The sequence below is a fragment of the Leucopleurus acutus genome (assembly GCF_964270905.1).
Source record: "Leucopleurus acutus genome assembly, chromosome: 2".
NCBI lineage: Eukaryota > Metazoa > Chordata > Mammalia > Artiodactyla > Delphinidae > Leucopleurus > Leucopleurus acutus.
Window position 1 is genome coordinate 57427544 of NC_139143.1, and position 23575 is coordinate 57451118.

General features: G+C 37.8%; 1 protein-coding gene across 4 annotated transcripts in view; it reads left to right on the plus strand.

The window, feature by feature from the left end:
* Window positions 1-23575, plus strand: part of ACBD6 (acyl-CoA binding domain containing 6) — a 229155-nt gene that overhangs the window by 14897 nt on the left and 190683 nt on the right. For all 4 annotated transcript variants that reach the window (XR_014326024.1, XM_082834433.1, XM_082834434.1 and 1 more), the window contains exon 3: window positions 1218-1314. Coding sequence is in view for 3 of the 4 variants with exons in the window: in XM_082834433.1 (XP_082690559.1) it covers window positions 1218-1314 (97 nt within the window). In the remaining variant the exon portion in view is untranslated. The remainder of the gene's footprint in view (window positions 1-1217; window positions 1315-23575) is intronic.

Genomic DNA, 23575 nt, shown 5'->3' on the forward strand with positions numbered 1-23575 from the left:
CTGCCAGTGTCCTTGTCCTCACGGTGAGACACAGTCACCCCCCGCCTCTGCAGGAGACCCTCCAACACTAGCAGGCAGGTCTGGTTCAGTCTCCTGTGGGGTCACTGCTCCTTCCCCTGGGTCCCGCTGTGCACACTACTTTGTGTGTGCCCTCCAAGAGTGGAGTCTCTGTTTCCCCCAGTCCTGTTGAAGTCCTGAAGTCAAATCCCGCTAGCCCTCAAAGTCTGATTCTCTGGGAATTCCTCCTCCCGTTGCCGGACCCCCAGGTTGGGAAGCCTGACGTGGGGCTCAGAACCTTCACTCCAGTGGGTGGACTTCTGTGGTATAATTGTTCTCCAGTTTGCGAGTCAGCCACCCAGCACTTATGGGATTTGATTGTATTGTGATTGCGTCCTTCCTACAGTCTCATTGTGGCTTTTCCTTTGTCTTTGGATGTGGGGTGTCTTTTTTGGTGAGTTCCATTGTCTTCCTCTTGATGATTGTTCAGCAGTTGGTTGTGATTCTGCTGCTCTCGCAAGAGGGAGTGAGAGCATGTCCTTCTACTCTGCCACCTAGAACCAAAAATCCCTCCCCTTGCTTTTTTTTTTTTTTTCTCCCCTTGCTTTTGATGTCCCTGCCCAAAGCCTCAGGATCTACTACTAGCAGCTTAGAGATGAGATAACAGCAGAAGGGGAGGTATATTTCTCACATCTTAAAATGAGAAGTTTGAAGCATTTCCCACAGAATATTATTTTGTGTGACGGTTAACATATTACTGAAATGCCACAAACACAGTTAATTCGTAAGATGGGAGCTACTCCTATTGTTTGTAGACCATACATTCTCAACAGGGGTTTGAAATTTGGGTTTGGGGGAGTTTTAAAATCTTAGATAGTAAAAAAAATAAAAAATAAAAAAAATCTTAGATAGTATAATAGTGTGTCATCTTCCAAAATTCAGCAGATGTGCAATATATGTGTAATTTTAAAATTTAACGGGGGAGGGTGATTAGGGGAAAAAAAGTCTCAAAGGGCTCCTTTGGTTGGGTGATAAGGTCTGTATTGCTGTGGACCAATGAAATGCAAAAAGAGAAGGCTACTCATATATGGCTTGTTATATCTGTATCTCCTGACCCTTAAAATGTGTGTGCCTTTTTTTTAATAATAAAAAGAAGAAATATACTGTTTGTATTCCTTACATAGTTAATGATAGGTCATTTTGGATATTCTCTACTTTAGGGAAGCATGGAAAGCACTTGGTGATTCAAGCCCCAGCCGAGCAATGCAGGAGTATATTGCTGTAGTGAAAAAATTAGATCCAAGTTGGAATCCTCAGGTAAGACCGAATGATTGTAAATAATATTTTCCAATAACATATTATCTTTCTCTCAAATAAATGTTTAAAACTAAGCTTTAGGCTTAAATAACATCCTTAAAGTTTTATTTTCTCAAATCAAAAGATTATAAAGTTATTGCAGTATTTATCTAAAAATATTGCTTATATGTTAATCAGCTACTGATACTGAGAACTTCTCTGAATTGTAGAGCATTTTTAAAAGCATAATTGTAATTTCAGTCATGTAAAAACTCAATTCATTTCAGAATTTGAAAGAGTTTAACTTGAGATCATATTATTATCTTGAGAAATGGAAGGTTTTTTTTTAAATGAGCACTTTCTATGAAAGTACAAAATGCTTGTTGATAGGGATAAAATATGAATGACATGCTTTCTGCCATTATGTAAAGTACCTTATAGAATATAAAACGTGTCAAAAATAGAGTAACAGTATAAAACAATAATAATGCGAATGCTAGAGTATCCAGTGGAAGAACAGATTACTTTGGACTTTGGCGGCAGTTATCACGTTGTTACATATTTATTACCAGTATGAAGGAATTTTGTTCCACCAGTGATGGAATCTTAAAATGTCAGAGTTGTAAGGAATCTTAAAGATGTATATGTTGTGACATATAAAAGTATATCTTAATTATGAGTACAAAGGGGGAGAGATAACCAAGTTAGGATAGCTCTAATGATACGACTGCCTTTTGGAAATCATTGAAACATTTCCTGATGTTTTTGATGTGCATGAGTATTCATTCTCAGAAACATTCCTTTTTATTAATATCTTTTATAAAATGTCAAGTTTGCATACAGATATATACCATAAAGGTCGTAAGGACTTAAACTCTGAAATTCAGTGGTAAAAGCAGGTGCATCTCTGAGCTGAACTCAGCCTGAACACAAATGGCATGATATTTATTTATTTATTAACATCTTTATTGGAGTATAATTGCTTTACAATGATGTGTTAGTTTCTGCTGTATAACAAAGTGAATCAGCTATACACATACATACATCCCCATGTCCCTTCTCTCTTGCATCCCCCTCCAACCTTCCCTATCCCACCCCTCTAGGTGGTCACAAAGCACCGAGCTGATCTCCCTGTGGCACGATATTTAAAAAAAAACAAAAACAAGACTTGGAATTGCATGCCTTAAGTGAGTCCTTACTCTTCAGGTCCAGCCGCTGTGGTCTCAGTTCTTCCCTATTGACTTATACTTGACCGTTTCTGATGCCTGGCTTATGTAGGTGTTTGAGTTGATAACTTCTGATAAATGACAGAATTTATGATTTCTTACCTTCAATAATTTAATTACTAAGTAAAATTCCGTTAACTATGACTCTTACAAATGCACAGTCCATGTAGTTAGGTAGTTCTTCCTTAGGGAAACCCAAACAGGCATTAAGGATGTTTTTAAAAATATCTGAATCTTACCTATTGAACTTATAAAACTTGAGTAGACTAAGCAGAACCAAAGATACTTTCTTTTATTTTTTCTTTTCTTTCTTTTTTTTCAACATCTTCATTGGACAAAGATACTTTCAAGTAAAAATGATTCTTTAATACATTGTTCTAAAAATATGTTAACATGATATCTAGTTGTAAACAGGAATTTTATGTTTCATTTACGTTTTAATTTTTAGTTTAAACATTCTGAGCTGGTCCCTTTGACTCATAGCTTTTTTTCCGCCTTTTTGATTGGTATGGGGCAGATCATAATCTCAATCTCAAGAGATTTGGTATTTGGTTCATTATCTTTTAGGTTAAAAGAACCATTTTCTTTTGATATTTGTTTCTAAAAATGATGAAATAATAACGACTCTCATGCTGAGTGTGTTAAGTTCTTTTCAGGTATTGCCCTTTGAAATCTTCATAAGAATTTTAAGAATTAGGAACTATTATTGTCTGTATTTTAAAAAAGAGAAAATTCAGGCACAGAGAGGCTTAGTAACTTTTCTAAGGTTAGCCAGCTAATGAATGGTGTTGCCAGGCTTTGGACCTATGCTTATATGAGTCCAGATCCCCACCCCTAATCACTCTGCTATCTGTTCTATAGCTGATATTATGTGTATTAAAAAAAGCATGTAAACTTAAGTGTATGGAAAATTCAAGTAAAGATATTTATTTTAAATTTATTATTTTAAAATTTTATTTTATTTTTGGCTGTGTTGGGTCTTTGCCGCTGAGCGCGGGCTTTCTCTAGTTGTGGCGAGCAGGGCTACTCTTTGTTGCTGTGCGCGGGCTTCTCATTGCAGTGGCTTCTCTTGTTGAGGAACATGGTCTCTAGGTATGTGGGCTTCAGCAGTTGTGGTGTGTGGGCTCAGTAGTTGTGTCTCACGGGCTCTAGAACGCAGGCTCAGTAGTTGTGGCACATGCGCATAGTTGCTCTACGGCATGTGGGATCTTCCTGGACCAGGGCTCGAACCCGTGTGCCCTACATTGGCAGATGATTCTTAACCACTCCGCCACCTGGGAAGCCCAAGATAGTTACTTTTTTTTTTTTTTGTGGTACGCGGGCCTCTCACTGCTGTGGCCTCTCCTGCCGCGGAGCACAGGCTCCGGACGCGCAGGCCCAGCGGCCACAGCTCACGGGCCCAGCCACTCCACAGCATGCGGGATCCTCCCGGACCGGGGCACGAACCCGCGTGCCCTGCATCGGCAGGTGGACTCCCAACCACTGCGCCACCAGGAAAGCCCCCAAGATAGTTACTTTTTAAATCAAAGCTACATGGTACCTTGAAGTATAAAATGAATAGTGCTTTAAAATGTAACACGTTGCCTGTTTTCTGTTTTGTTTCGTCTTTCTCAGGAATGTACTGTTGAATGTCTAATATAATCAAGGCAATTCTTTTGCTTTTACTTACATAGTTTTTTGGGAGGGAGGCAGAGAGGGTGAGTTTTTGTTTGTTTGTTTTTTAATAAATTTATTTATTTTTATTTTTGGCTGCATTGGGTCTCTGCTGGAGCACACGGGCTTTCTCTAGCTGCGGCGAGCGGGGGCTATTTGTTGCAGTGCGCAGGCTTCTCATTGCAGTGGTTTCTCTTGCTGCACAGCAGGGGCTTCGATAGTTGTGGCTCGCAGGCTCTAGAGTGCAGGCTCAGTAGTTGTGGCGCACGGGCTTAGTTGCTCCATGGCAACGCGGGATCCTCCCGGACCAGGGCTCGAACCTGTGTCCCCAGCACTGGCAGGCAGATTCTTTTTTTTTTTTTTTTTTAAAGAAGATGTTGGGGGTAGGAGTTTATTAATTAATTAATTTATTTTTGCTGTGTTGGGTCTTCGTTTCTGTGCGAGGGCTTTCTCTAGTTGTGGCAAGCGGGGGCCACTCTTCATCGCGGTGCGCGGGCCTCTCACTATCGCGGCCTCTCTTGCTACGGAGCATAAGCTCCAGACGCGCAGGCTCAGTAGTTGTGGCTCACGGGACTAGTTGCTCCGCGGCATGTGAGATCCTCCCGGACCAGGGCTCGAACCCGTGTCCCCTGCATTAGCAGGCAGATTCTCAACCACTGCGCCACCAGGGAAGCCCCCAGGCAGATTCTTAACCACTGCACCACTAGGGAAGTCCCAAGGGTGAGTTTTTAATTTTGGTATAATTTTTATTTCTTTTTTTTTTTTTTTTTTTTTTTTTTGCGGTATGCAGGCCTCTCACTGTTGTGGCCTCTCCCGTTGCGGAGCACAGGCTCCGGACACACAGGCTCAGCGGCCATGGCTCACGGGCCCAGCCACTCTGTGGCATGTGGGATCTTCCCGGACTGGGGCACAAACCCGCGTTGCCTGCATTGGCAGGCGGACTCTCAACCACTGTGCCACCAGGGAAGGCCTATTTCTTTTTTTTTTCTTTTTTTTCTTTCCTATTTCTATTATTTTTGACAAATAAAAATTATATATATTTAAGGTATACAATGTGATGTTTTGGTGTTTGGTATATATCTTGTGAAACGATTATCACAGTAAAACTAATTAATGTATCCCTCACCTCCCATATTTATCATGGTTTTATGTGTGTGTGTGACGTGTAAAGTTTCAAGAATAGTACAAGACGCTTCTGGATGGCCTTTGTCTAGTTACACCATTTTTTTTTTACATTTTTTTAGCATTCTTTCTCTATTTACTCATAAATACATACATACTACATATAAATAAGTTTTTTCAGAATTATTTTATTATTTTTTTTGAACTAAAAGTTATAGACATCATGTCCCTTTACTACTTAATACTTCAATATGTTACTATACTGCAGTTATCAAAATTGGTAAATTTTTTTTTTTTGGTGTCATGAATTCTTTTGAAATTCTTTTTTTTTCAGGACCCTGGGCTCAAGAGTTCCTACAGAGCATGCATGTGTGTGTGTATGTGTGTAGATATGTGTGTGTATACATATTTCTTTTAATATAAAAATTGTAAATGTATATTTAAGGTATACAATATGATGATTTGATGTATATATACATAGTGAAATGATTAGTCAAGCTAACTAATATAACATCTCCTCTCGTAGTCACCTTTTCTCTGTGTATGTGTGATGAAAACACCTGAGGTTTACTCTCTTAGCATACTTCCAGTATTCAATACAGTGTTATTAACTGTAGTCATCATGCCTGTACATTAGATCCCTAGACTTATTCATCCTACATAACTGCAACTTTGTACCCTTTGACCAATATCTTGCTATTTCCCCTAGCCATTGGTAAACAACATTCTATTCTCTGCTTCTATGAATTTCACTTTTTAATTTTTTTAGATTCTATATATGAGATCATATAATACTTGTCTTTCTCTCTCTGGCTTATTTCACTTAGCATGATGTCCTCCAGGTTCATCCACGTTGTCATAAGTGGTAAGATTTCCTTCGTTCTCATGGCTGAATAATGTTCTGGCGTGTGTGTGTGTATACACACACACACACACACACACACACACACTATATCTTGTTTATGCATTCATCCATACATGGACACTTAGGTTGTTTCCATATATTGGCTATTGTGAATAATGCTAAAAACATGAGAGGGCAAGATATCTCTTTGAGATCCTGATTTCATTTCCTTTAGATGTATACCCAGAGGTGAGATTGCTGGATCATACGGGAGTTCTATCTTTAATTTTTTGAAGAACCTCCATACTGTTTCTCATAATGGCTATAGCAATTTACATTCCTACCAATAATATACGATTCTCTTTTCTCAAAATCAGGAATTTTAACATTGATTCAACATTACTGTCAAATCCATAATTCATATTCAAGTTTATCATTTATCTAAAATATGTCTTTCATAGTTATTTTTAAAAATTCTGATCCATCATCCAGTCCAGGATCATGCATTGCATCTAGTTGTCATGTCTCTTTAGTCTCCTTTAATCTGGAATGGTTTCTCAGCCTTTCTTTTTCTCTCTTGACTGTGATATTTTTGAAGAGTATAGGCCACTTATTTTGTAGAGTGCCCCTCAATTTGTTTGTCTGTTTTCTCATGAGTAGATTTAGATCATACGTTTTTAAGAGGAATACCACAGAATTCTTCTCAATGCATTATACCAGGACATACATGATGTCTGTTTGCCCCCAAATTGGTTGTTAACATTGATCACTTACTTAAGGTGGTGTCTGCCAGATTTCTCTACTGTAACTTTCCTTTTTCCCCCTTTGTAATTAATGAGTAATTTGTGGGGAGATACTTTGAGACTATGTAAATATCCTTTTCCTAATCAGATTTCACTGACTAGTTTTAACATCCATTAATGATTTTCTAACTCCATCATTTCTTCTACATTTATTATTTGGCACTCCACTGTAAGGGTGGGCTTTCTCTTCTCCCCTATTTATTTATTCATTTTCAAGAACTGTGAAAGGTGCAGGATTGTACCCTACTTGCAAGCTAATAAGTTAGCCTGTTACTGTTTCTTAGGTGCTGGCCGAGGCTCCTGGGTCTGAGCCAAAGGGCTTTATTTATTCACGGCATGGCAAACTGCATGAGCTTCATTTGATTTGCATCTGTTTCTTGTGTCCCCTAAGTCCCACAGGTATGATGCAGGTGGGCCTAGATGGATTCCTGCGTATGCAGTGGGTTGTGCTATAGGGAAGGAGCACTGAGCTTTGGGGATTCACCACTTTTATAGCAGGTAGAAGCAAGCCTGCTATTTGTGAGGGGTTGGGGAGACGTGACGTCATCCCTGAAGGTGGCTTACTGTACGTACAACCCTGAGAAAAGGCCTAGATAAAGAGTGGTCAGAGGGCTTCCTTGGTGGTGCAGTGGTTAAGAATCCACCTGCCAATGCAGGGGACACGGGTTAGAGCCCTGGCCTGGGAAGATCCCACATGCCGTGGAGCAACTAAGCCCGTGTGCCACAACTACTGAGCCTGTGCTCTAGAGCCTGCAAACCACAACTACTGAGCCCACGAGCCACAACTACTGAAGTCTGCACACCTAGAGCCCGTGCTCCACAACAAGAGAAGCCACTGCAATGAGAAGCCTGCACACCGCAATGACGAGTAGCCCCCGCTCGCTGCAACTAGAGAAAGCCCGTGCACAGCAACGAAGACCCAACACAGCCAAAACTAAATAAAATAAAATAAATTAACTAAAAAAATAATAAAGCTTAAAAAAACAGAAAAGGAGTGGTTAGAGCCTGGCATACTGAACATGAATGTATAGGGATGCTCAGGGCCCATGGTCGATTGCCTCACCCAATATATACCAGTATATACTCATAGATTTCTATTTTATTCAATGGATAATAGTCAGTTACCATCATTATTTGGCCACTGAGAGCTCATTCAAGAGGGCTCCCCTGTCCTTTTGTTATGTCTCCATCATTCTTTGAGCACTTTCTTACTTTCTGGCACAAGATGTTTCAGACTGTATTAGTCCCCTCGGGTTGCCATAACAAAGTACCACAAACTAGTACTTTGTAGTTTAAAACAAGAGAAATTTATTCTCTTGTAGTACTGGAGACCAGAAGTCTGAAAATAAGGTGTTAGCAGAGCCATGCTGTCTTTGGAAGCTTCAGGGAGGAATCCGTCCTTGCCTCGGCCAGCTTCTGATGGCCTCAGATAGTCCTTAGTTTGTGGCAGCATAACTCCAGTTGCTGTCTCTGTCTTCACATGGCCTTCTTCTCTGTCTCCAGATCTCCCTTACTTTCTCTTATATGGACAACCAGTCATTGGATTTAGGGCTCACCTTAAACCTCATCTTAACTTTTTCCCCTAGCTTTATTGAGACGTAACTGACATATAACATTGTGTAAGTTTAAGGTGTACAGTATGTTGATTTGACACATATGTATTGCAAAATGATTACCACTATAGCTAATACCTCCATCATGTCACATAATTACTATTTCTGTTTTGTGATGAGAACATTAAAGATCTACTCCTTTAGTAACTTTCAAGTATATAATACAGTATTATTAACTATAATCACCATGCTGTACATTAGATCCCCAGAACTTATTCATCTTATAGCTTGAAGTTTGTACCTTTGACCAACATTTTCCCCATTTCTCCCCCACCCCCGAGGCTCCTGGTAAAAACCATTCTACTCTGTGTTTCTATGAGTTTGGCTTTTATAGGTTCCACATGTAAGTGATGTTATGTAGTAGTCGTCTTTCTCTGACTTTTTTCACTTAGAATAATACCTTCAGGACCCATTCATGTTGTTGCAAATGGTAGGAGTTCCTTCTTTCTCATGGCTGAATAATATATATATTTCATACTTCCTTTATTCATCTGTTGATAGACACTTAGGTTGTTTCCATATCTTGGCTATTGTAAATAATGCTGCAATGAACATGGGAGTAAAGATATTTCTTCAAGATCCAGTTTTCATTTCTTTTGGATATAAACACAGATGTGAGATTGCTGGATCATATGGTAGTTTTTGAGAAACCTCCATACTGTTTTCCGTAGTGGTTGTACCAGTTTACATTTCTTTCTTTCTTTTTTTAAAATTAATTAATTTATTTATTTTTGGCTGCATTGGGTCTTCGTTGCCGCGCATGGGCTTTCTCTAGTTGCGGCGAGCAGGGGCTACTCTTTGTTGGGGTGTGCAGGCTGCTCATTGCAGTGGCTTCTCTTGTTGCGGAGCACGGCCTCTAGGTGCGCAGGCCTCAGTAGTGGCTCGCGGGCTCTAGAGCGCAGGCTCAGTAGTTGTGGTGCATGGGCTTAGTTGCTCTGTGGCATGTGGGATCTTCCCGGACCAGGGCTCAAACCCGTGTCCCCTGCATTGGCAGGCAGATTCTTAACCACTGCGACACCAGGGAAGTCCCCAATTTACATTTCTACTAGCATTGCACAAGGGTATTTTTTCCACCTCCTCACCAACACTTGTTATCTCTTGTCTTTTTGATGATAGCCATTCTAACAGGTGTGATGTTTCACTGTGGTTTTGATTTGCATTTCCTTGATGGTTAGTGATGTCAAGCACCTTTTCATGTATTTGTTGGCTATTTGAATGTCTTCTTCAGAAAAATGTCTATTCATTTCTGCCCATTTTTAAATCAGGTTTTTTTCTTTTTTTGCTGTTGAGTTATATGAGTTCTTTATATGTTTTGAATATTAATCCTTTATTACATATGTGATTTGCAAATATTTTCTCCCATTCAATAGGTTATCTTTTCATTTTGTTGATGGTTTCCATTGCTGTTTGAAAGTTTTTAGTTTGATGTAGTCCCATTTATTAATTTTTGCTTTTGTTGCTTTTACTTTTCGTGTCAAATCCAAAAAATCATTGCCAAGACCAGTGTCAAGGAGCTTTTCCCCTATGTTTTCTTCTAGGAGCTTTATGATTTTTTTTTTTATGCTTACTTTTTTTTTTTTTTTTTTTTTTTTTTGCCATACGTGGGCCTCTCACTGTTGTGTCCTCTCCCGTTGCGGAGCACAGGCTCCGGACGCGCAGGCTCAGCGGCCACAGCTCACGGGCCCAGCCGCTCCGTGGCATGTGGGATCTTCCCAGACGAGGGCACGAACCCGTGTCCCCTGCATCGGCAGGCAGACTCTCAACCACTGCGCCACCAGGGAAGCCCTATGCTTATGTTCTTAACCCATTTCAGGTTAATGTTTGTAGGTAGTATAAGATAAGGGTCCAATTTCATTCTTCTACATGTGCTTATCCAGTTTTCCCAACACCATTTATTGAAGAGACTACCCTTTCCATTGAGTATTCTGGGCTCCCTTGTCAAATATTAGTTGACTATATACCTCATCTTGATGACACCTGCAAAGACCCGTTTCCAAATAAAGTCTCACTCTCAGATACCTGGGGTTAGGACTTGGACATGTCTTTGGGGGTGGCGGGGGGACAATTCAACTCACTACACAGGCTCATCTTATACTTTCCCTGTCCTTATCCTAGAATTGGTTGTTTCCCTTTGGTTCCTTTCAGTAGAGAATGATATTTAGAAACCAAAGTCTGGGTGTTGGTTATGTTCATTGCTACCGCTGTCATTACTTCTAGGCCCTCTCAGCAGACATACCTGAAAAATACATATGCTCAAATGCATGTATATATTAACATACATACACGTATGTATGTGTACACACATATGTATGCATACAGATATGTACATACACACAGATATATAGTCATTGTAGACACAGACGTGTGTATATACACAGACACACCTACATAACCCTCTCTAACATATGTATCCTATGTCTGTATTTTTATATTTATTTACTTACGTATTAAAAAGCACAAGTTCATTTGGTACCTGTGATTCCAACCCAACACTATAGAGTACATTGTAGTCGTCCCTCTTTCCATATTTGTAACTCCTTTCTACAACAGAACCCTGGCTGCTAATATTCTCATTATATGACCTAGAATACACAGGAAGCAGTTTCAGAATTGCTAATCTATACTGCTGTGAAAGAAAAGCAAGTTTACTAACTCAAGTTGACTATTTGTTTACAGGTTGTTTGTTTTTTATTTTTTAAAGTAAAATTTATATAAGGTGAAATGCTCAAATTTTAAGTGTATAATTTGACGTTTTAACAAATATTCAAAGTACTTTTGTAAAAACTTTGATAAAATTGGAAAATAACTGCATCTCAGTCACCTTGTTTTTCCTGACCACTTCCTAATTGACTATGGTCATTTGGAAGATTAAGATTCTTTTTAATGTGAATGCCCTGTCCCATGAAGTAACTCTGTTCTGAAGTGGCTGCCTTGCTTCTAAATAGATAACATGGACACAAAGATGTGTTTTTATAGCCTGATAAATATATTAGTTCTAGAGGAGGACATTTTCAAAATTAAAGAATTAAGTGTTTTTCTGTATTTCCTAGTTAATACTTGATGTATTTCCATAGCTCTTTCGAGAAGATTCTTATTCCAAGGTGTATAGTATGATGGATAGCATTTCTTTTGAGTCCTCTGTAAAGGCTTTTGAGTATGAATAGCAAGATGATTTAATATGAGTTTATTTGGTATCTGCTGGTCCTACACGTTAGGCCAAAAAAGAAAAAAAAGCATTTAATGACCTCTTTGTAGATCTTATTAAAAGACCAATATCATGTATTTTGCATATATAATTAAAGTTTATCTGTCATAGGGGCTTCCCTGGTGGCGCAGTGGTTGAGAGTCCGCCTGCCGATGCAGGGGACACGGGTTCGTGCCCTGGTCCGGGAAGATCCCACATGCCGCGGAGCGGCTGGGCCCGTGAGCCATGGCCACTGAGCCTGCGCGTCCGGAGCCTGTGCTCTGCAACAGGAGAGGCCACAGCGGTGAGGGGTCCGCGTACCGCAAAAAAAAAAAAAAGTTTATCTGTCATAGGTTACTGTTTCATGTTGAACCAAATATAAAATGAGGACTTTTGTCCTTTTTTTGGACATCTGTTAAAGTAGTATTGATATTAGTCATTCATTCATTCTACTCATTTCATTGTACACTTATTGTGTATAGGTTATAGCCCTAGGGGCTGGGGATGTATCAGTGAACAAAGGAGAACTGTCTCTGTTCTTAGGGAGTTTACAGTTTGGCAGGCATAAGTAATAAAATAAGTAAATATTATAATGTGTGAGAAGGTGATCAATGCTATGGAGGGAAAGCAGCGGAGAAGGATACATATATGGGAGGTGGGGTTACAATTTTTTTTTATTTTTAAAAATAAATTTACTTATTCATTTTTGGCTGTGTTGGGTCTTCGTTGTTGCACGCGGGCTTTCTCTAGTTGCGACGAGTGTGGACTACTCTTCGTTGTGGTGCGCGGGCTTCTCGTTGCAGTGGCTTCTCTTGTAGCGGAGCATGGGCTCTAGGTGTGCAGGCTTCAGTAGTTGTGGCACGCGGGCTCAGTAGTTGTGGCACACGGGCTTAGTTGCTCCGTGGCATGTGGGATCTTCCCGGGCCAGGGCTCAAACCCGTGTCACCTGCCTTGGCAGGTGGATTCTTAACCACTGTGCCACCAGGGAAGTCCGGGGGTTACAATTTTAAATGATATGGTCAAGGAAGGCTCACTGAAGAGGTGACATTGAGCATAGATATGAAGGAGTGAAAGAGTGAACCGTACAGGTATCTGGGGAAGAGCATTCTGTATGGAGGAAATGGCCAGTGCAAGTCCCTAAGGCAGGATCATGCCTGATGTGCTCTAGAAACTGCTAGGAGGACTGAATAGGTATATGGGAATGGGGGCAGGGTAGAGAAATAGGAAATGAGGTAGGGTGGAGCACATGGGATAGTCTGTTATAAGGATTATGGCTTTTATTCTAATGAGAAGAGAAATACACTTTGATTGTAAACTTGTAAAAAGATATAGATATTCTATATTGCCCAGTAAATAGTATTTTAATGAAGGTAATACAGGCATATGGAAATAGAAATTCAAACAGTATGAAGGGGCATAAAATAAAACTTTATAAAGTTCTTTGTCCCATACATCATATACCATTCAGTCCTATTTCCTAGTAGAACTATCCACTTGTAACTGTTTCTGTAATTCTGCACTGCTACTTCCATAGCACTAACATCTAAGTTTTTTTCTTTTAAAAAAGTGTTCTTTGTAAATTGAACATTTATTTGTCTGACAGACAGGTGAAGGTTAATCAGGATAGTTCCTGCAGTTTCATTCCTCTTTGCCATGTACCTCCGTTTCTACTCACACGTAGTAAAGCCTCTTGTGACCACCAGAGGGAGCAAAGTTCATTATAAATGAGAATTTTGTTCTCAGGAATTTCTAGGGCTTTCTGTGTGTTTCAGTAGTATTGTTAAAACCTTGCTTCTCATTGGCCATTTACTCTTTTGCCTTTTTTAAAAACTCCTTAGATCTTTAAAATTTTTATATGTACTTGGGATCTTACTAGTGACTTTATTTTTCTTCACCTTACTGGTCTGATGACTCTTAGGTTAGCATCCACTGTATTATTTTTGTGTATTGTCCATAAAGATAAATAGCGTAGATGGGAGAACTGGCACTCTCTTTTGTTCTTTGTGGTTATATAGCTGTGTAGTAGCCTTTTGTAAATTTTGCTGCTATTCATCTGTGGTTTTTGCAGCATCATCTACTTATCTTTTACCTATAAATGTTCATTGAATATTAGAATAGATAAATTCATACATATAGTATACTTACCTAAAAGGTAGTCATCATTTTTGAAATTTATATTTAGTAGTTAGGCAGATATGTATATTTTGACCAGGAAGTTACCTTCTTTGATTTTTTTCCTTGTCATTCATATTTAATTTTTGTAGACTATCAGGTATTGGTATTGAAATGTTTCTTTTCTCTAGCTGCCTGATGCTGGAGGATAATTCTATAAGTTACCTTTTTTCATGTATGAAAACTCTCATCTCAGAACTTCATCTAACCTTTGTATAGTACTACATTTAGCCTATAAGCACTTCAAAGCCTAGGACCATGTTGGATTCATCTTTGTATTATTATTATTATTTTTTTAATTGCGGTACACGGGCCTCTCACTGTTGTGGCCTCTCCCGTTGCGGAGCACAGGCTCCAGACGCGCAGGCTCAGCGGCCATGGCTCACGGGCCCAGCCGCTCCGCGGCATGTGGGATCCTCCCAGACCGGGGCACGAACCCACGTCCCCTGCATCGGCAGGCGGACTCTCAACCACTGCGCCACCAGGGAAGCCTCTCATCTTTGTATTTTGACCATACTGCCTACAATGTTTAGCACAGGGCAATGCCGCAGAAGGTACCTACCAAGTAGTTCTTAGATTATTCTAATTTCCTTTTCAAATGACACTACTTCCTTTAGATTTCTCTCAGGACAGGACCCTGTTCTGGCTCCTCTCTTGTTTCTTCAAGTTCCAGGGCATAACTTATACTCTGGAAATTAAGTATTAAGGAGATTATTCAATTCAGAAAACATTTACAAAGCATGAGATACGCAGGATGCTATTTTAATTCCTGAAAAAACTACTTGGAAATAGAAAATTTAGCATTTATTGTTGAGGACTAACAATGGTGCCAAAGAGATTAAAATATACAGACATGGAGAAAGTAAATTCTGAATTAAGATTTGAATGTGAGGGACTTCCCTAGTGGTCCAGTGGTTAAGATTCTATGCTTCCACTGCAGGAGGCATGGGTTGGATCCCTGCTCGGGGAACTAAGGTCCCGTATGCTGCGCAGCGCAGCCAAAAAAAAAAAAAATTTGAATGTGAATGTGGTAAAGGCCACTTTTAAGGTGATAGGAATATCATAAAGCGCAAACGCTGCATGATTAAATATTGTTTTGCCCAAGCCTGTGTTGATGTTTCTCCCTACTATTCTTGCAGTTTTAACTACTGCCTATGTTGATTCTAAATTTATTTTTTAGCCCTAACCTTTTCTGTGATCCTGACCAGGGCTCAGAGTTTTTAGAGCAGGATCATAAAAAATATTTTTTTAAAAAGTGAAATGCCTGCAGAGGCCAGGCCATTAATGTAAATGAATGAAGTGGGTTGGAATATATATATAGTCATGAGAGTTGTGGTTTACAGGGGAGTGCATGCCTATATAAACAAGGGAAACGGACCTTTGCTCTAGCCGGTTATTGCTATGAGTGCCCAGTAGTGCCAGTTCAGATATGAAATCTTGGTGTTACTGTGCTCTGTCTTGATTTTTGAATGAGGCTTTAAAAGAAGAAAGTTGAAGTTGGCTAGGCTGTTGCAATACAGTGTGAGCCAAATCAGATACACCTACAGGTACATTCAATCTTAAGGGCTCTACCTTTTGACTTTGTTTTAGGTTCATGTGTCAAAAACTCACTGAGTATTTCTGTTTTAGTGTCGCAGTGGCACTTCTACCTGTTCTCCCTATTTTGAATCTGGTCCCATTCAGTCTTGTCCTCTACATTGCTTCTAAAATGACTTATCTAAAATACATATTTGACCATGTTTTCCCAGTTTAAATGTGATTCCGTTTTACTTATAGGCTAAATTAGTATGGTATACAAACTCCACTATAATCTGTTTCATATTTATATTACAATCCCACCTCCTACCCCTCTTCAACCTTTATTTTAAGTTCCGGTACTATCAGACCTAAAATATTGTTTCACCATCCTGACTATGCGTCAGAATCCCTTTAGGGAACTTTAAAAATAGAGATGCATAATCTTCACTCCAGATTTACTTAAAATTTACTGGTAGGGTCCTGACATCTCTTTTTGTTTATTTGTTTTGGTTTTGTTTTAATGGCTCACCAATCACTTTGAAGCAGCCTGAGGTTGTCAGTGTCTACTGCCCTACATCTTGCTGTTTTACATCTTCTGATTTTAGTTCAAGTTTTTTTTCTCTATTTGGAGAACTCTCTCTGTTTACTAGATTAATTTATACTCATCCTTGAAGACTAAGTTCAGTGTATTTTCACCTCTAGGAATCTTTTCCCCATTCCTTGAACCATACAGAGATAGGCAAAGTGACTGTTCTTTGTGGTCCCCTGCTTTCATTGTTCTTACCATTTTGAATTGAGATTATTTTTCTCTTCCACTATACTTTAAACTTTTCCAGAATTAAGATTATGTCTTATTAATATTTATATTTGCTGTACCAGCACAGTATCTGAAACAGAAGATGATCAGTAAATGTTGGACTGGACTGATCAGGCAGTTGTGTTGTGTGTGGTGCAGGGGAGGGGTTGAAGAAGAGTTTGAGTCCATATAGCTAAAAGTGCAGTTTGCCTGGATTACCTTAGTACTTGTGTGTGCTATACCTCTGCTTGTTTTTGCTGTGTATAGCTTTCCCAATTATTAAATGCCAAGTTAATGGAAAATCAGGTTAAGGCCTTGTGTAAATTGAATTCTGAATTCAGTATCTTTATTCCTTTTTTATATGTGTTGTGTTCTTTCCTTTTTTTTTTCTTTTTTCTTTGGTTGTGTTGGGTCTTAGTTGTGGCAGGTGGGCTCCTTAGTTGTGGCATGTGAACTCTTAGTTGCGGCATGCATGTGGGATCTAGTTCCCGGACCAGGGATCGAACCCGGACCCCCTGCATTGGGAGTGCAGAATCTTAACCACTGCACCACCAGGGAAGTCCCGTGTCTGTGTTTTCTTAGGTTTGCTTTGTCTAGATTAATTGGGTAACATTAATTGGGTTAAATATTGTATTCCTTATGTAGGAACATGAAAGTTAATGCCATATTTAACTGCAAATTGAAATTTGGGTGAGTCAGAGGGGAGGAGAGACTTTAAAAGAAGTTGAAGAATTTTTGAAATAGACATTTCTCTAGAATAAACCTGTTTTTTTAAAAGAGCTTTTAAAAAAGAGCAGAAGAATTTTGCTTCAGTAACAAGGCAGGAAAATCCAAAATTCCTTGGCTGGATTATATTGTGATTTAGGTAAATTGAATTGTCTTTTAGATCAGTGGACTATAGAGGGCAGTGTTTTACAGCTTAAAGTGACTGTGATTTTCAAATACACTTGCCTATATTGTGCTTATTTTGCGTTTTTGTTTCCCTTATAGACACAAACTACAATAACTGCAAGGTTAGAAGAATTTTCTTGTTGTATTTAATAAATCAAAATATACTAGGTTTTTTTGGGGGGGTTTACAGTAAATTTTATTTATTTTATTTTTTAAATTAATTTTGTTTTTGGCTGCATTGGGTCTTCGTTGCTGTGCTTGGGCTTTCTCTAGTTGCGGCGAGCAGGGGCTACTCTTCGTTGAGGTGCGCGGGCTCCTCATTGCAGTGGCTTCTTTTGTTGCGGAGCACAGGCTCTAGGCTCACAGGCTTCAGTAGTTGTGGCTCGCGGGCTCTCAGGGTCAGTAGTTGTGGCTCATGGGCTTAGTTGCTCCGTGGCATGTGAGATCTTCCCAGACCAGGGCTCAAACCCGTGTCCCCTGCATTGGCAGGCGGATTCTTAACCACTGCGCCACCAGGGAAGCCCCAAATATACTGTTTCAATGAAAGATTTAAGATGTGCTTTAAATAAAGAACATACTATTTTTGCATCTAAAAATGTTGGTGCCTTGGAATAATAGATGAGAACTAAAAATGGGAAAAGATTTTGTTGTCCAATTCAATTCATATGAATTAAGAAAAATAAGCAACATAAATTTTATTTGGTAATCTAAATTTATTAGACAGTTTGGAGAAATTAGTATCCTGTGTAACTAAAATTTTCTTTTACAAAAGAATGCTTAAGACTTCCTTATTTGTACAATAGAATAGGATATATTTCTTTGTAAGTAAAGCAGTTACACATTTGAGTAGACTAACTGAATTATGATATTAAAGCCATAGGCAGAAGAAATAGGGAGGAGTAGGTCTTTTGGGATGGATTGTTTTTCAGATTTATTTTGATTCAAAAAATGACTTAAATTTATTAATTAGGAATTACTAATTGAAACTGCCTTTTAATCTAGTTTCAAAATTACAAGATTATTTTTTTCTACTGAAAAACTGTTCTAATAGCAGAATTCTGTTATAACATGTTTTGTTACTGGGAACAAAGAGTGAATATATTTTGGGTCAAATTTGTTAGCTTCCATGAACAGCTAATTTCTGATACAGAAAAGCATGGTGTATTAGTAAAAAATAAAATGGACTGTGCTACTGACTTCACAAAGGGTTGCACAATATTTAGGAACTATTGAATGCTTAATGCTTGTATGTGTTTGTGTGTGTTTGCCAGTTGAATCCAGTGGTCCCTATTTGTCATTAAAAAATATATGTTTTGGTTAGTTTTAGAGGAGAATTAACAAATAGATATTCATCTGGTACATTCATTGGGTATTTTCACATTCATTCCATGCATTTACTTGTCTTTGAGTTTTTTTAGTTTTCTCCTGTTATATTTGCCAGTTGAAGAAAGGAAGCAGTATGTAAACCTGTGCACATACCTGTGTGTATGCAAAAACTTTGAGTGACAGCTTCATTCTTTATTAAAAACATAGTTTAGTGGTATAACTTAAACGAAACTTGTGAATACTTTTAGGACTGGTGTTCCATCTTTAAATAACACCATAGTTTTGCATTAGTGAAGTCATATAAAATTACCTTGGGATAGATAAACATCTAGAGTTTCATTGATATTGGTGGGATAGGGTTGCATTGGAACCAGATTCTGATTTTAATATATGATGGGTGTTAGTTTTGATATTTCTTCTGATAGCACCTAGTCATAATAAATAAGTGTAGTCATGTCACAGTTTTCCAGTTTCTTCTTAGGTTGAATATTCTATATATTTGAAAAAAATTTAGTGAAACTCTTAGTAACGTATAATTTTAATTGAAGTAAAACGGAAATATACTTAGGAAAGATAAGTTGTTTTTCTTTTTTAAATGTCCCAGTTACTCTTTTTAATATATAATTAGGTCTTATCATGTGTTTCCCCACCCTCTAGTAGTCATGACACTGGGTCATTTTTTAAATTGTTATTTATTTCTTTATGGCTGCACCGGGTAGTTGCAGCACACGGGATCTTCATTTCGACGTGCGGGCTCTTTAGTTGTGGCATGCGGACTCTTAGTGGTGGTATGTGAACTCTTAGTTGGTGGCATGCATGCGGGATCTAGTTCTCTGACCAGGGATTGACCCCCAGCCCCCTGCATTGGGAGCGCGGAGTCTTACCCACTGGACCACCACGGATGTCCCAACTCTGGGCCATTTTAAATGTAGGGCCTCAAAATTTGTTAATTGGATTTGAAATCCAGTGAAGGGAGATAGTTTTTATTCCCCATTTACTTAAGAAAAAACTGCTTGGACAATTCAGTGTATCTCCTTTTTGAAAGTTTTAAAAATTCTTAACATTTTGGGATATTAAAATTTAGTATTATAAACCTAAATGGGTAAGGTTTGAGGTTGATTTCCCTTCCCATCTCCCCAAATTTGGATCGTGTGAGAAAGTTTTATATATCGAGAGACTGAATGTTTAAATGTCTAATATTTTTGTACTATAGCTGACTAAATGATTTTTATTACTATTTTAATCTTTAATTTTTATAGCCCTTGGGTCATTTCTCTTGTATATGTTTTATTCCATGAAATTATTCTATATTCTTGTTCATTACTCTAGTACTGTACTAGATTTCTGTACTTCCAGTCTTTGTTTTCTTTTCAGATCTATTTGTGTTGTAAAACTAGGGGTGAATGTGTTAATTTGTCCTTTGAGATTCAGTTCAGCTAAGATTTATTGAGCTTTTTCAGGCTGCATTACTTAGCATAAACTAATGCTGTAATCCTGCTGAAATCTTACAATAATAATGATTAATTATATGTCATCTTCTGAAATTTTTAAGGAATTGATGTACTTTGGAATATGATTTTCCCAGTAAACTCAAGATGCCAAATCACTTAGTTTTTACCTCTTTTCTCTAGCATTTCTGCTGATCATTGTAAAATCCTGAAATCATCCATCCTCTAGCATTTCTGCTGATCATTGTAAAATCCTGAAATCATCCAATTAAATTACTGTGTCATTGGGCTGTGACTTAAAAAAAAAACTGAATTAGAAGATTTTATGATTTTTTTTGCAATTATTGGTGATATATATATTATATGCCTTTGTGTTTGTGGTATCTTTCAAGGAAATTTAAATTGGAGACATTTCCCTTTCGACCAATAGCTAACCTCCTTTGGCTTTATCCAGAGTTTTTAGGGGTGCTTCAACTGAGTCTGCCCTGAGTCATGATACTGTCATCTTCTGATAATCTGAATCATTCTTGCCTATCAGTAAGGTGTGTAGCAGTTCTTTCATAGTCTAGCTTTTTGCCAGGTGTCACCTCATCATACAAATCAACTCTGAGTAATGAAGTAATGGAAGAGTAAACATATTTGGTACCCAAATGACCCCAGAGGGTTTGACACTGCAGTTGGAACCCTCAGATCAGGCCCTGCCATGTGTATATAAAAGTTCCTAAAATTTCAGCACATCAGAAATAATATCATTAAATGTATAACTTTAGTAATTAGAGATGTAAGCGTTGTCCAGTGTTTACAACTTTGTATGTATCTCTGTGTGTATGTGCATGTGTGAGAGAGGTTTTTGAGGAAACACATTGGTATAAACCTCTGCTGAGGCTGAAAACCATGCATCTTGAATAATTTGTTATACGAGCCACACTTGTTTTTTGTTTGATCATTTTTATGCTTAGATAAAACCTGCAGTCTTTGACTGCCTTATGCCTGTTGGAAAAGAGTGAAGTGTCAGTTATATCTTTTCTTCCAAGATGACAGATTAACTTTCAATTATTTGTATCATTTAGGAACAAGAAAATACCAGTTGCAAACAACAGGACAACAGTTCTTAAGTTGCAACTTTCTATTTAAGTTGTTTTCACAGGTTAATTCAAAAAGCTCTGAAATTTCGGAAAACTTAGAATATACTTTTGTTCAAATAACACTTTTAAGAAATGGGTTCATTTTAACAAAAAGCTTAACAGTTAAGTATTTTTACCCATCTTCAAGCAATAATATTTGGTTTTAAATGCTACTTCAGTCTTGTGCTTTTAAAATCAGTTCACTTAACTTTAAATATTCTTTTAAAATGTCTTTTATAGGGAGCAAAAGCAAAGTGCCCTCTTAATGCCTAGATAATAAGATGTAGTATTTGTATGAAAATGTTAAAATCTGTGTTGCTATCTTTTCTAGGCCCTTAAAAATTTTTTTTCTATATATTGGAGTTTCTCATCAGCTGTGTAAATATAGAATCATGGGAGGCTTGGGATCTTCAGGCATTTGAAATGTTGTAATATATACGCTAGTTTAAGTGTGTGCCCTTTTATAGATAGCCCTCATTTCATGCACAGTCCTGTATTTAAATAACTCATATCATTGCTATTCTAAGTAGTGCTTTTGCAGATTGACTTTTTTCCATAGATCCATAATTTATAAGAAAACATAAAATGAAAAGACTAGACCAAAATGATTTTGGTGCATGGTTATAATCTTAATATCAGTACTGAGAATAAAGCCTAAGTCTGTTCAGAATAGACTGGTAACTAGCTGATCAACTTAAATTTCATATAGTAATTCCTTTTCATTGTTTAGTTTGTGTTTTTTTTGCATTTAATTTGTAGGTTTAGGGTGTCTTTGATTTTATGTCCTTTGAGAAATTTATGATCTGGTGCTTTATTTATGACATAGTCATCTCAGCTTCGGCAACTGATTGAAATACAATATAGGGAAATTTAGTATGTAGTTTTTAAAAGCTTAAATTGGGAAAATGAACCAACAGTGCTCATGTGGAGCAAAGTAAGAAGGGACTGGCAGGTTAATTTCTCTATACTTCTATTGGGGTTTTATTGTTATAATCTTATTCACAATATTTGACGTGATTTGCTTTTGGAGATTTGTAGTATATTGTCATGTTTTAAAGTTGTGAAGGAAGATTATAATTCATTGAGGTTGTATATGTAGAAGAGAGTTTGTAAACTGTAGAGTGTAATGCAAATATAAATTATTTTTATTGTTATACCAACTATTATATTGAACAGAGGCAAGAATTTTATTAATATGCTACCAAAAAATAAATGGGATGCAGTGTTAGTGTTGCTGGGGATATTAGCAAGTGATAACATAGCACATGGTAGCTTATGTAGAATAAATAACTAGGTTGAAATTATAGAGGAATTATTCAGACGGAAAAGTTAATACATTTCCTTTGTGGCTGTACCATATCATGCCTAAAATTATATAGGACTGATTTAGTTAAGTCTAAGTCATATTCCTGTAATTTAGAGTTGGAGAATAGTTTTTTTCTATATATATCGAATCTGTCAGCTGCATGAATTAGATTTTGTTAGCCAAGTTGAAAATAAATACATTTGTTTTAAAAAAAATTATTACAAAGACTTGGGTTTAAAACACTATCTGAATACTACATTGTTTTCAGTCTCACTGTAGAGTAACTCCCTTCTGGAGGCAGTATAGTTTTATTCATATTACAGTGCATGTGAAGTAAGACTTCCAGCTATTTGACACAGTTTCTAATTTGAGACCAAATATATTACTAACTATAGCTTTAGAGTCAATAGCTACCATATGTTTGTTGGTCTTTCAATTTTTAGAGTATGACAAAGATGAAAAGGGTGAGAGAGAGGGGTGATGGATTGACCCTTGGGTACAATGCAGAAATCAAATAAAAAAAACCAATCAGGATAATTCTTAAAAGGAGAGCATAAGAGGAGAGAGATGTCAGAAATTTGAGTCTGAATTTCTTGGTGCCTGTCCTTGTATGAAGAAAAGGTTCTGTATTGAAGGAGGTTATGTTACGGTCAAAACCCGACAGTGATAAAAGAAAATTCCAACTGGACATTGGCAATGAGCTTGATTGGCTTAGAGACAGAGATGATGGCAAGCAGGGGTCATTGTTCTGACTGATACTGAGGCATTCTGGCTAGAGCTTGAGGTAACATGGAAGCTGATTGGAAATGTAAACTTGTCTTCTATGCGGAAGTTTCCCTGATAGAGTGAGAAGTAATTATGGAACCTGCGATAAGGAAGTTGTCATGTTCTTGCCTTGTCCTCTTCTGTTATTTCTATGGTCAGGATAACGAGCAAAGATTTTATGGTACTCTAAGCTGATAGCCTTAAGTGTCTGATTCATAGGTAACCCAAAATAATTTTAGGAAACAGTGCAGAGCTGAGAGTAACAGAATTCAGTAGTTTAATTATAGACTCCTAACGGAAGGGTGAGAAAGTACATCTGAAATGTATAAGAATAAGCCATCCCCAGAAGGAATATGAATGCCAGTTGATAGTGAAAGATGCGCTATCTCACTAATGACGAAGAAATGTAAGCTTAAGCAACGTATACTACTTTTCATTTGACAGATTGAATTAAAAGGCTTGTTGGCAGAGCACAAGGAAGTCAGCACAGG